The sequence below is a fragment of the Arvicanthis niloticus genome, chromosome 1, assembly GCF_011762505.2.
Source record: "Arvicanthis niloticus isolate mArvNil1 chromosome 1, mArvNil1.pat.X, whole genome shotgun sequence".
Taxonomy (NCBI): Eukaryota; Metazoa; Chordata; class Mammalia; order Rodentia; family Muridae; genus Arvicanthis; species Arvicanthis niloticus.
In genome coordinates, this window is record NC_047658.1 from 13,030,173 (window position 1) to 13,044,245 (window position 14,073).

General features: G+C 46.0%; 1 protein-coding gene across 1 annotated transcript in view; it reads left to right on the forward strand.

Annotated features, from left to right (window-relative positions):
* Positions 1–224: 224 nt before the first annotated feature.
* Tshz3 (teashirt zinc finger homeobox 3) overlaps positions 225–14,073 on the forward strand; it is a 74,654-nt gene continuing 60,805 nt past the window's right edge. Inside the window, exon 1 of the mRNA XM_034484912.2 lies at positions 225–335. Coding sequence (XP_034340803.1) covers positions 296–335 — 40 coding nt within the window. The 5' untranslated portion in view covers positions 225–295. The remainder of the gene's footprint in view (positions 336–14,073) is intronic.

Genomic DNA, 14,073 nt, shown 5'->3' on the forward strand with positions numbered 1-14,073 from the left:
GCGGTCCTCCTCCTCCTCCTCCTCTTCTGCCTCCTCCTCCCCCTCGCGCTCCTCCTTCCCCGCGCCTCCCTTGCCCGCCCTCCTTCCCTCCGCACGTTCGGGGATCGTGGCGGAGCGCAGCGAGGGGGGGACGCGGAGAGCCGGGGCGCAGCAGCATCCTGCGGGCGGCCGCTCTCCGGGGGGGAGGCTGCGAGCAGGCCCGCCTCGCCCCCCCCCCCCGCCGCCCCTCCCTCCCTCGGCTCAGCCCGGCAGCGGCGGCGGCGGCGGCGGCGGTGGCAGTCGCGGGAGAAGCATCATGCCGAGGAGGAAGCAGCAGGCGCCCCGGCGCGCAGCAGGTACGAGCGGCTTCCCCTTCCTCCTCCGGTCCTCCTCCTCTTCCTCTGCTCGCGCCGCGCCTCTGGGCCGCCGGCCCCCGCGCTGCTCGCCGCACTCCTCGCCTCTTTCTTTTTTTTCTGTCTGTCTCTGCAGGCGCAGAGTAACTCCGGGAGCCCGGCTGGCTCGCGGCTCTCCTGCCCGGGTGCGTTCCCCCCCCCCTCCCCCCGTTGCCCCGCTATGTTCTCCGTTCGACCGGCTCGCACACCCTCCGGGAGACTACCGAGCCGGCTTGGGTCCCCGCCTCTGCCGATCCGGCTGCAGCGGGGAAGGCGCTCTCCAACCGGTGCCTTTCGGTGGGGGGCGGGCGGGGTCACCTGAGTTCTCTGGGACGTCTTCCGCGTTGTCCCGGGTAGTACCCGATGTCTACCCGGACCAGAGCGAGCTAGAGTGAGCTAGCGGATCCCTCTGTCCACCTTACTGCTAATTCGATTGATTCTTCATTTATGGGCCCAAACCGGGTACAGCGGTGGAAACCAGAGCGCACTGGGTCTGGGTATTGTCAGATGACTGTCAGGTCAGTGTTGGATGCTGACATTTCCTCCATTCTTGAATGTCTTCTTACCCCCTCCCTCTCTTTCCGCTGCTGCTCCCTACCCTTTTCTAGCACTTAGTTCTGGGACATAGCTGAGTACTCCCCCTCCCTCTTTTTCTGCCAGGAACGTCAACTCCTGTTAGGACTGAGCTAATTTTTTTTTTTTTTCTGGAAAAGAGAATCATTGAAAACAAAACAAAACCCACACACATAACATTATTTTGCAATAATGTCGGTTGGGGGCACGTTGGCTGGAAGAAGGGTTTCTGGCCGGTTGCCACCCTTGATTTGATGACTGATTGATCGCCCGTCATGCCTGTGCCTTTGATCTATTCATTCCCAATAAACATCAATAAATCACTTGCAATAGTGAGGCCAAGCTCCGTGACGTCAGGAGGGCCCTGTCAGTGCAACTTCAGGGATTTGGGGCGGCTTGCCGAGAGAGGACCACATATGGACGTGATGTATTTTGATATGAATAACACTCAGACGTGCAGAGGCTCAGATGCTGCCTGAAGGGGAGGGTTACTTAGGAGTCCTTTTCTTTAATCTTCTTTCTTTTCACTTCTCTTTTGATAAAAGAGGGGAGGGCTGAGAGAAGGGTCACCGAGGTAATGTTCCACGTGCTGGTGGTATACAGGCTGGTGATGGTGCTATGCTGGCTGCTGGTGGTGGTGATTACCATCAGACCAGCGGGGGCTCCCACCTCAGCTGCACTCTGGCCTCCAGTCTCTTTACCAGGGTCACAGAGAAGGAACCATAAGGTACTTCTGCCAGAAGTGTATTGGTCTGACAGTGTTGTGAGGAAAACTTGGGGGGGGGGGGGCGTTAAACTTGCTTTGATGCATAGAATGAAGGCATGTTTTCTCTCTGTACTCAGTGTTACCCAAATTTAGAAAGTTTGACGATCCCAACAGAGAGCTCACCTCCTCACTGATGCTGCCTGCTCATCCCACCTCCTCCTTTAAATTCCAAGCTTTAGCAGTGAGCTTATCTACCCAAAATAAACTCGAAAACTTTGGAGGCATCCTTTACAAAGTTGGGTAGTAGGAATGTCTTGGGCTTCTTCCAGTCTGGGATTTTTTTTTCTTTCTTTCTTTTTCGGGTACACATTTTTTAAGGTATCTGTGCCTCCATCCAATGAAACATATGTGGTTGCATCTTTCCATTTGATTCTGAACTCTGTAGCTCCCCTTCACTGCTCCACCTGGCCCACAGGACAGTTTTCTCAAACACGCTGTTGGCTTGATTATTATTATTATTATTATTATTATTATTATTATTATTATTAATTTTGTAAAGCAACCTGTTCACTAACCTTTTTGCACTTCTAAGCCAGCCAGGAAATCTCAGGTCAGTTAAGGAAAATTCATTATATAAAAACTTGACTGCCCGACTAATGGGAGATGGAAGAATGGCTTTGCTCTATCAAAATGACCCGTCAGAACGACTTTGTTTCATATTTGATTTAATTGTCTCTCTCCTGACAGGCACATTCATCAATAGCTTAATGGTCAATCATAAGTTGGCAGAATGAGTGCTTTCTTTCTTTCTCATACCCTGGTTTTGGATTTACTTTATCAGAATGCTTCTGCCTAATGGACTCGTGGAGGAGGGGGTGCAGGATGGCTGAAGGGCTCCACACAAAACTGTTCCACGGTTAGGCTGCTTATGAGTGTGCCCAGGCCAGTCAGTGAGTTGTGTGAGGTGCTGCTTTGTTTGCTCTTGTTTGCTTGTTTGCATGGATGGACCAGGAACTTCTCTGCATTCCCTCCTTTTTTTTTTTTTTTTTTTTTTTTTTTTAGTTCTCGAAGCTGCTTTTGTGACATCTTCCGAGTCTCCGAGTGATAACAAATTGATTGCTTTGTACCGATAGAGAGATGGTGGGGGGAAAAAGAAAGATGTCTGTTGATTGGTGACTGGAAATCCTGTCCACAGCAACCTTGAGAATACTGGAGAACACCCTCCCCTCCCCAAAACTGAAAGGTCCGCTCAGCCATAAAAAAAGAAAAGTTGTTCTGCCAGCTTCATTAGTGTTCACCTAATTAGCTGTAAACCTGATGGATTCCTGACAGCTTTAATGATTGGAGATGACAAGCTTGACGCAGTGTCATGCAGCAGAATTAGGTTTGCAGCTAGTTTGATGTAATCAAGTTGATATTACACAGTCCTGGCTGCCTTTAGTTGTGCATTAACTCAATTTTCTGCTGCAGGTGACAAATGGGCTTTGGTACCTGGATAATCATGTCATAGGAATTAGGGCCCTTTTAATGGTCTGGGGTAGAATAACAACCACAAAGCACCCAGAGCTGGGGAGAGCTTGCAGACGTAGCACACAGGTGCACACAGGCTTTCTATTTCGGCCAAATGTAGCATAGCTCTCCGAAAGGCCGAAGCAGGCTCCAAGAATCCCTGAAAAGACGATTTCTGCAATTTAGATTTTGAAAATAGAAATTATGCATGATCTGGAGTCTTTTTGTAGAGAGGGAGAATGGGCAAGAAAGAGGAGTTTCTTCACCTTCTGGACAGAAATCTGGGCAGGAGTTTCCTTCCTGGGAGCGTGTAATATGAAAAGGGCAGCCATTTGTACTGGGAAGATTGTTGTTGCCCACTGAAGCTAGGTTAGGAATGACCAATGTCCTCTAGGCAAAGTAGCCATTATTCCTTGCTTAAAACACCTAGCCCACCTTCATAGTGTTTGTTTTAAACAAATATTTTCAGAAAATAGCAGGGCTGAATTATAGTAATCCTTAACAGCACGTTCTATTTTATCCACATATGTACATTTTCTGGAGGATGCAGCACAGAAGATCACTGTTCGGCTTAAAAGAATCTTCAGTGAGCAAGAAACCATCAGTGACTTTTAGATTCTTTTTTTCTTGTAAAGGTACATTCTTCTACGGTGTTCTTAGGTGGTGGCATTGTGAGGGTCAATCTTCAGGCTTCCCAACTTCTGTAAACGGGGCTAGGATCAGCTGGTGTCACTGAACTCTGTGGGTTTTCCTGGGATAGCAGGTTTTCTCCGTTGCCAGTGGACATGCGCATGCCTGAGAGACGGCTCGCTAGAGAGGTGGCTCACCTACCTGATGGTGTGCTTGCTTGTGTCACCTTCATCAGGTTGCTTCATACTAGGGCAACTCCCAGCAGCATCTTCTGTCTTCTCTCTTGGAAGCCTCTGAGCATTCAGGAAGACATGCCCGCATCTGCCTGGGGAATTTATTCCCTCTCAGACCTGCCACATATTTCTCCTGTGGACAGACAGTCTTCTCTAGAGCAAGGAGACATAGAACTGGTTTTGGCTGGCCTATGGTTTTATTTTCTTTTCCTCCCCATTTCCCTTAAAACCAAAGGAACTATATACATTTTTTAGAAGAAGAAGAAGAAGAAGGAGGAGGAAGAAGAGGAGGAGGAGGAGGAGGAGGAGGAGGAGGAGGAGGAAGAGGAGGAGGAGAAGAAGAAGAAGAAGAAGAAGAAGAAGAAGAAGAAGAAGAAGAAGAAGAAGAAGAAGAAGAAGAAGAAGAAGAAGAAGAAGAAGAAGAAGAAAAGAAGTCATCTTCAGTGAAGGAAAGACACAGAAGAGGTGGAAGGCAAGGATCTTTCGGTGGGCCTCTACTTGGGAAAGTGTACCCCATCCCATGGTCTTGACAACTGTCAGAGAGGAGAGCTCAGTCCACTTCAGGGCAATCCTTGATAATGAGCAGAGGTTGTTGCCATTTCGTTCATGGGTTTGCCTTGAGCATGCTCCTGAATGCGAGTACCGTTGTCAATTGCTGATATATCAACAGTTATTCCCCAGGTTGTCTCAAAACTCTGTGTCTCCCCTCTTTTACTAAAGATTGGTTCGTGAGGTAATGAGAACAGACGGTGACTGAGTTCAGGGACTTGGGAGATGTAAACCCAGGCGAGCTTGTAGGGTGCAAACCTGTCTTTCACTCTGGCCTGACACTTGGTCAAGGAGAAGGGTCATGCCAAGGGCTATGTGGGACCTCCCCTTTAGGGTGCTTTCTCTAGTACATGTGGGCTGCAGAGTGAGGCCTGGCCAGGCTGCAGTGCACAGACATGAAGAAAGGCCAGGAACTGGCATGTGTCCCGTGGTCCTGATGTCACAGCCTCCTTTAAGCCCATCAGGTACTCCAGATGCAACCTTGTGAGGGTTCCCTACGGGCCCAGTTTCCATCCCTACCTGCCACTGAACAAACTATGCATATATTTGGTTTTGCAGTTAAAAAATAAAACGCAAAATTATCTGCATCTAACCTTCTGTACTAGTACCTACCCCACTGAAACTGCTGGGTCCTGGAAAGAAGCTGCACGTTTAACACCCTTTACCTTCACCCACAGCCTGAGCGCAGGGAAGGCAGGCCAAACCAGGACCCCGTGAGATGTTCCCTGCTCATAGGTTCGTGTTTTACTTAGATTCTAAATGGTGGTTTCTGTGTCTGAAGGTAAAAAATGAAAGGTGAATACAATATATTTTATTTGGTAACAATGGTGTAGGCTTGAACATCCAGGCAGAAAATGTGCACTTGTAATTAGACTCAATAGACAGGCAGTCATTTTTAAATTCTTTGACACATGCATAAAATAGTCATATAATAAGATAAGATGACAATTTTATGTTAGGTTGATAAAGTGTCCTGATACTTGCATTTAAATGTCTGTAAGCCTTTTTTTTTTTTTTTTTTAAATCCAGACAGATTAATTCTAGTTTCCAGTATTTGCAGTTAGTCATTCAATTAATTTTTAAATTCTACTAAACAATGACTATGAATATATTTTTCCTCCCTTTCTGGATTTTTTTTTTCCTAAAAAAACCTGCATTGTAAGAAATGGATAAAGGGTGAAGATTTCCTTAATTTTTTTCAGCATGGGAAAAATTTACATCCAGTGAGGACTCAAAAATCCAGGTCACTGTTTGTGGCTACAGTAAGGTGATAGATACATTCTTGGAAATAATAATCTTCCCAAAGACAGTAGCACATGGCCGGCTTAAGGCCACTTGCCTGAGAGACTGACAGACTCTAGATTTAGGAATCGTTATTGGAAAAATTACATAGTGCCCTTGACCAAATATTGAATATTTTATAAGCCCCATTTAAAAAAAAGACATTTCTAGCACGATACACTCGGTTTGATCAGCATTTAAATTCTTGGGTTTAATTACCTTCAAATCTGTAAATTCTTCCACTGACCCAACCAGAATAGCCCACGAGATAGACGTGCTGAGGCTAAGAAGGGCAGTCACTACAAGTTGTAGAGCTTGGACTTTCTGACCATCCCTCTACCCTCTTCTCTCAGATATTGTGAAAATGTGGTTCTTGGAACATAATTTAAATTTATTTGGGCTTAATGATAAATTAGTAATCCATACTGTCAGGACACATGTTATTAATTATAACTGTGCTTTCTTCATCCAGAACAGCTGTTGGGGAAACGGGGAAGTTCAGATTGTCTTGTGGAGGGAGGTGGGGCCAAGCAAGGAACTCACTGGCTCCTTGTCATACTTTTTAGTCTCCTGACTTTGGCAACAAAGGCTCGCAGAGGGCAGAAGGTAGAGAAGAGGGGAACTATCAGTTTTCTATCAAGATGACTAGTGAGAAATGCTCACTAAGGTACAATCTTAAAAACATGAGCTTAACAGTGCATTTGAGTCCAGTTGGAAACCTGAGGCTCAAAGCAGGCTGGATTGGCTGGCCTCTGTCCTACCAATTTCTCTCTCTCGCTCTCCCTCTCCCTCTCTTTCTCATTCTCCCCACATACTCCACACACACACACACACACACACACACACACACTTCTTCCTTGTCTATGATAAACCAGGATGTCTTCTTTACAAGTCTAAGGTAACAGAAAACAAAATACTCCAAATGCTTGCTTTTTTCCCCAACTGGAGCCCCCTTCCTTAATGGAGAGCACAGGGCTATTTGGTAATCTACGTGCAATGACTCAAATTCATTTACTTTTGATATTCTGTCCCCATCATTAAATTTAGCCCTATGTATTCAGTTTCCTCTGAGTTCTTTGAGAAATGCATGTTGCATAAAATAGGCAATTTTTAATGAACAATTTAATGTAAATGGGTTTTGAATTTAAATTAATATTAATGAAGCCTTGAGTGCATTTATTTTGCATACGTAAAGACTTGTAAGTCTTTCACCCACGTGCCTTTTTTTTTTCTTTATGTAGTAACATTGGTTGGGTGGATGAACCAGCACCTTTTAAAGATTTACACTAAAAAAAAAAATTAAATCGATTTTATATGTCCCTTAGCGCCAACATATTATTAAGCAAAAGCGCCACTTCATTTTAAGAATATAGCCCGATCTCCTCGGAAACCTCTCAGCTTTCAGGGCCCTGCACACTGCCACTGGATTGGCATTGCTGCTGGAGAAAAGCCTAACCAACAATAGTTAGTACAATCAAGATGTTTTCTTTCTTTGGCTTACCTCTAATGCATTATGTATCCAGGAATGATGTAATTAATTCTGTTAGATGTAATTGCTATAATCACTTTGATGTTACACATAATAAAGGTAATGTTGTAAGCATACAAAAAAAAATATAAACACCTTATTGTAACGAATGCTAAAATCTCTTCTTCCGTAGTCTGGTTTATATGCAGGTGTTGCTGACTATTTTGGGTCATAGGTGACAGTTGGTCCGAGCTGAGGTCATTCAGATTCCGAGGGATGGATCTTTGGCTTGGAGGGATCTCCAAGCCTGTTGCCTAGGAATCTTAATGCCAGTTTCCTTAAAGATGTGGTTAATTAAGAGAAGGTTTTGTCTGGTGTAGAGGAGAGAGGTAAAGGCTTTAGAAGTGGCCATGACAGCAGAGGATGCATAAGAGGGACTGGGGAGCTGGGGTATCTCTGATCCTTGGGTTTTCTCATGGTGTAGGATTATGGGAAATGTGTGTGTGGGGGGGGGGGGAGGCAGAGGGAGGGAGAGAATGCATGTGTCCATTGGGTAAGTGGGAAAGACTACTTTTCTATAATAATATGAGGGAAGTAAAATGCAGCATACTTACTTCGTTATCCTCATTCTGTATGTTTCATGGACTCACTGTGTCTGTATTTGTGTATGCCAGTGTGTGTGTGTGTGTGTGTGTGTGCATGAGTGTGTGTGTGTGTGCACACGCATGTGTGTGTGTATATGTGTGTGCATGCGTGTATGCGAGTGTGTGTGTGTGTATGTGACTGTTCACGATATTCCAAGGCCGATGTTGCCTGTTGTACTGCAACCATCTCACCACCCACACTGCCAGCTCCAGTGTGCCTAGAATGAATCCATCTCTTCCACAGGGCATAGAAGTTTGCCTGAGATTCTGAAGGCAAAAGGTTCATGGGGAATCCCTAACATGTGTAAAATATTCTCTCTCCGTGCAGCTCACAAGTGTGGGCAGGGTGGCAGGCCAGGGAAACATACCGTTTAACTGTTTTCCCTCTTGGGTACGCTGGATTAAAGCAGCTTGTTGGTCTTTTGGACGCCCAACTGCAGCCACCCCCTGTCCAGACATTGTTACAGAGAGCCTTTTAAAGCCTTATGACCCACGGTGAACTTGACAACAGTTTCTGTGAGATTTCTGCTATTCATCTATTCATCTATTCATCTATCTATCTATCTATCTATCTATCTATCTATCTATCTATCTATCTATCTATGTGTGTGAGTTTTGGAGACAGCATCTTGCTATGTAGCCCAGGCTGCCCTGGAATTTACAATCCCCTGCTTCACGAAGCTCCTTGCACTCTAGGATGACAGGCCTGTGCCATCATGGCTGTCCTTCGTGTGTCTTGAGTGATCACACACCAAAACAAGCAAAGGTGCGTGCGTGAGAAGGGATTTATTTCAGTGTCTCCTAGGAAGCCCAAATGGTGTGTAGAGGAAGCATAGATGCCCTAGCTTGTGTCCAGGGCCCCTACAAGGATCTTGTTGTTGGCTTTGGTGCCTGGCCGCAGACCTAATCCCAGGGAGAGCAGGCCTTGGGCAGGTGGTCAGCATAAGCCTGAGGGAGCAGTCCTGAGTCTGGGCCCAGCCTGAGCTGCAGACCTGTAGCCTCCGTCCTCAGACTCTGACTCTTAGGCTGGTTTTGATGGGTGGAATGATAAAAGGTCTGTGAACTGCATAGGCCCCTGTAATCAGGGCGGGCGCTGACATCCTCCTCAAGTTTGACAGCTCCTTCCTTTTCTGTCCTCACCGCCAGGCCTTTCTCAACCAGTCGCGCCACCGCCTCCCCCCTTCTCCTTGCTGCCCGCCCGCCACCCACCCTTCCCCTCCCTGTCCCCCTTTCTGTGTGTGTGTGTTTCATGTTCTTGATCAGTCTCAGATGCCGGGAATTATTTTTTTCGCACGGGAGGGGGAGTGTTGCTTTAGGTTTGTGGGTTTGGGCAGGTGTGAGAGGAAGTCTTTTTTCCCCCTCCCTCTCTCTCTTTCTCTCTCTCCCTCTCTCTTTCTCTCTCTCTCTTTTTGTACTGTAGGCCTGTTGCTAATTAATGTTCCCCCATAAGATTCTGTCGGAGTTGAGTAATGTTTTTGATCTTTATGCCTGATAACTGCATACTTAATGAGATTTCAAAGCTGTGAGTGCAGCTTCCTACAATTATTGACAGATGCCTTTTCTTTGCCATTGGGTTCAGCTCCATAAATCCTCCCGCCGTAATGAGGTTGAGCGGTACCACCCTGGCAGTGAGCTAATGAAAGGGGGGAGGGCGCATCGGCGCACGGCTGTCTGACACATTTTTTTCCTTTAAAATTTACTATGCAGATGTCAAGCTGCGGGCCGATTACTTCAAACATGCTAATTTTTATCTTGCTTTTGTGTCAGCCCTTTGCCTTTAAAAAATAAATAAATAAAAGGACTAACCTTCCTGCCCTCCAGTTCATTCTTTTATTTTTTTTTAAATTTTTTTTTCTAATTGTATTTTTAATAACCCCCAGTGTGTGCCTGCTGAGGACGCTGGCATGCACATGGCCCTTTCCAGGTATCTGGTGGTGGGATTGGTTTAGGGTGTATATGAGTGTGTGTGTGTGTGTGTGTATGCGCGCGTGCGTGCGTGTACGCATGTGTGTGTGTGCGAGCTCCCGCCATCAGAAGGACAGGGGGAGGATAAAGTGCGATTTCCCCAGGCCTCCCGGCAGCCTGCCCTAAGTATGCACTTGAAACGTCGGAGAATTCATTTCAGAGTTCTGAAACTAAATCCTGGTGGAGAAGAGCCTCGCCATGCCAAACAGTCGATTTCCTTTTCAGCGGACTCATACATCACTGACCCACCCTTTCCCCTGACAGAATGACATATGTCATTTATCATATGGGCCCCGGCCAGACAACAGCGAGGGGAGGGAAGCCTGGTTGTCCCCTCCTCCTCCAGTACAGTACAGTGTGGCTTGCTCATGAAGCTCTGCTGATTTGGTGAGAGAGGCAGAGGGAGGAGAGAAGAGAGGCAGGGAGAGGAGAGTCTACAGCCTGCCCTGTAGATGGCTGTCTTCTTCGGGGTGTGTGGTATGGCATGGGGGGGTGGTTTGCAAAATTGGCCGAGGCGCTAAAGATGCTGTATTCCTTTATATGAGCTGCCGAGCCACACTGCTTAGCTTCTGATGCATGACGACGTCCGTCCGTCCGTCCATCCCTGTCCTTCCTGTGTCTCCTTTTCTCTCTTCTCCCCACTTCTTTTTCTTCCCTTTAGTCCAGAGTGAGGAAGGCAGTTGACAGGTATCATTCAAGCAAGGCCCCGCGTGTGAGGCGTGGGATAAATGAGTCTCAGGGCTCCTGGCTTCACATGATTCAAACGTACGTTATTGAAGATAGATGTTCCTTAAAAAAAGATTGATGGTAGATGCTGGGCTAGGGGTGCCATTTATCATTTTGAATATTATTTAGACTTGCCGAGTAAACCTGTAACTTGAGAGTTGGACCAGCCGGGGCTGGCTATGGGCGTGTGTGTGTGTGTGTGTGTGTGTGTGTGTGTGTGTGTTTCATCGATTGGCCTTGGGCTCTCATTGCTGCTGAATAGACAGCCCCCCCCGTTGTACTTAATAGAGGACCCCCCAAAAACATGAAATCAGGGAGTGGTGAAGTTTTCATTTTGAAAAATTTTCAAGGACATGGAGAAAAAAAAGAAGTGTCTGTGATTGGCACTAAAGCTAACAAGCAAGTAACTAACTAACTGCCTCTCTCTCCTCTTCTCCTTCTCTCCCCTCTCTCTGCCTTTCTTCCCTCATAGAGACAGTCACGTACCAAACATTAAAATATAAACAGAGCCGTAGTTGCTGAAGCCAGAACCCTTGTCTGATTTTTTTTAAAACTCTGTCATGCTTTTTTTTTTTTTTTTCAAATCTGTATTGAAAAAGCTTTAGCACAATATAACTTAAAAAATAGCATAATATAACTTAAAAAAAATACTGGTTGGCTTGGTTAGTAGTGTGAGAGTGAAGTAGAAAAACACTTGTATGTCTCAAGAATATTTTAGATAAAAAATGATCCTTTGCGGCTCCCTGCCTCTGCTCCCAGCAGCCTCTTTTTCTTTGTGTCTGCACTCTGTTCTCTGCAGCTGGGCCCCCACCGACCCCCACCAGGACTGATGTGGACAGCTGTTTGCAGGCCCTGCCAGTTAATCATTTCTGCTGCTTTTGCACCCTCAAGCTCTGTGTACTGGGACACCCCCACCTACTGGAAGTACTTAGGGACGCAGGCTGGCTTGCCACTGGAGCCCCCAGCTGTCTGGAGGGAGGCTGTGGCAACCTGATGGCCTGTCTCCATGCTGTTCTGCTTTGGAGCCCTTGGTGCCTGGCTCCCTGATGGAAAAGGGAAAAGAGAAGCTGGCAGCCTCCCTACTCCAGTCTCCTAAACCACGAAAGCCCCGAGAGTGCAGACTCCATTGTCAGGAGCTGTATTCCTCCTGTTCAGTATGCAACTTTTATTTGGGTTTGCTGATGAGATGGAAGGTTTCTTGTGTGACTTACAGTTAGGCCATTCACTTTTAAGAACGATGGGACAGAAAGTTAGATGGAGATTTTTTTTTTTCAACTATAAAATTAAGAATCTAGAACTTGAGAAGGGGTAGAATGTACAAGCTGGAGGATGCTGGGAAAGAATTTCCTACACATGTAAAAAGTATTGGCATCTGAAAGAAATGAGACTCTGGCTGTGCACTAGCTAATAGGCATCTCTCTCTCTCTCTCTCTCTCTCTCTCTCTCTCTCTCTCTCTCTCTTGTTGTGTGTGTGTGTGCACGTGTATGTGTGCTCGTGTGTGTTTTGAAATAACTTTATTAGCACTCAGATACTTTGCTTTGCTCACAGCCATGGCTTAGGGTCCACTCTGGGACTTGCCCAGCGGCTGCCTCAAACCAGGTAGAATCAGATCCATCTTTTGTTGGTGCCTGGTACCACATCAGGCTATGCCAGCCGCTACTGCCGCTGCTTGCTGAGACTTCCTGGAAGAAGGCAAAACTTTGATCATCTGCCCTTGCACTGGGTGGTGTTGGAGGTAATTAAGAGTACAAGTGCCAATTTGCAGAAAGAATTGTAAACACCTTTTATACAAAATGCCACCTTCCCATTTTTTTTTTTTGTTTTTGTTTTGTTTTACTGATTATGAAAACTTTGCTGCTGATAGGTATGAAGTCCGGTTCAGGTATAATTGGTAAGGAACGGCGTGCACTCATGGGAAGAAATCTTGTTTTGTTTTTTGTTCGCTTTTCTTCTTATCCCCTTTTCTCAGTTTTATGGCTGGAGACATGATTTATTGCAACCATCCATCTTGGGGGCTCATCCATCACACCCGGGTTGCTAGGAGATTGTGGCAGCAGCTGTTTGCTCTGAATCAGACAGAAAAGTTGTCAATCATCAAAGGCAGGTGAATAGCATTAGAAACACGCTATTGTCAGACGGAATAATTAATCAAAGAGAGAAAAGATAATTAAAAAGATATGACCCTTGCAAGTACTTGCTCTGGTTTGCCTGGAAAAAAAAAAAAAAAAAAAAGAGAAAGAAAGAAAGAAAGAAAAACGGCCTGGTCTTTTCTAGACACTTAAGCAGCTGAGGGCTGATAAAATATGCACTCTGCAGTGCATGGCTTTTAATTAATTGAAAAAGGTTCAACATTCAAAGACGATGCTGGAGAAAAGTCCAGTTATGAGCAGAAGTAATATTTATTGTTTGCATGAAGGGCTTGACACAGAGTCTAACTTTCTGTTACAAATCTCTGGTGTCTCCACTTGGTAAGGAGGTGTGGGCTGGGGTCCGCAGGTAGCCACTGTCAAGAGACTGCTTATGTTTTTCTGTGCTGCTGGTCATCACGTGACCACAGTGGGACCCAGCCAGCCGGAGTGCAGTTGCCTTTCTGCCTTTCTGGTAAGTCTGAGAGAACCCAATTCTTTAAAGTAGGATTGATTTATATAAGGCAAAGGTGGGAGGCTTGAAGGGCACACCATGAAGTGTCCCAGTGCAAGGTCCCTGTCATTTCACTTCTGTGCCCAGAACGTGTCATACATTTTTGAAGGAGTGCTTTGGAGACTCGCATTTGACTGGGGTCTGCAGCATCCTGTTTAAAAAAAAAAAGTACCCAGTCAGAGTCTAGAGATCATTTTGAGTGTCCGTGTTTCCTCAAAGATATATTCATAGACTAGGAAGTTCATTCTTGTTCTCTCTGAGGCTAAAATATTCCAGAGGAATTGGGAAAATGTATTAAGGACAAGATAGAAAGTGGCAGATCCCGAGCTGCTTTCCAGTTAAGCATGCTGCAATCCCCGAAACAGATCTACTCTTTTATTTTTGGGTACTCTGCTTGATTTTTCACACCACTCTCCTCCCAAAGAATAGCAGGACTTCTAAAATTAGCAGAACACAGAAAGGCTTGACTATTAGGATTCATGAGAAGAAAAAAGGCAACTTTTTTTAAAAAAAAAAATACATTAAAACAGTGTGTTCAGGGCACACCAGATCAGAGCAGTAGCGCCCCCATCTGGAGCACCATGCTTGTACAAGCACTGGGGATCTGTGGCCAAGAGTCCCAAGGACAGGACCACACCCTCTCCTTATGATGCACTTGGAAGCCCCACTTTGGAAGTTATAGACCTGGCCTTTTGTTGAGAGAGAAAGGCTCAGATAAGCAAATCATACCTGCCTTGGCCACTGGGGCCCCAGAGAGAACTCATCTATTCAGGTGGC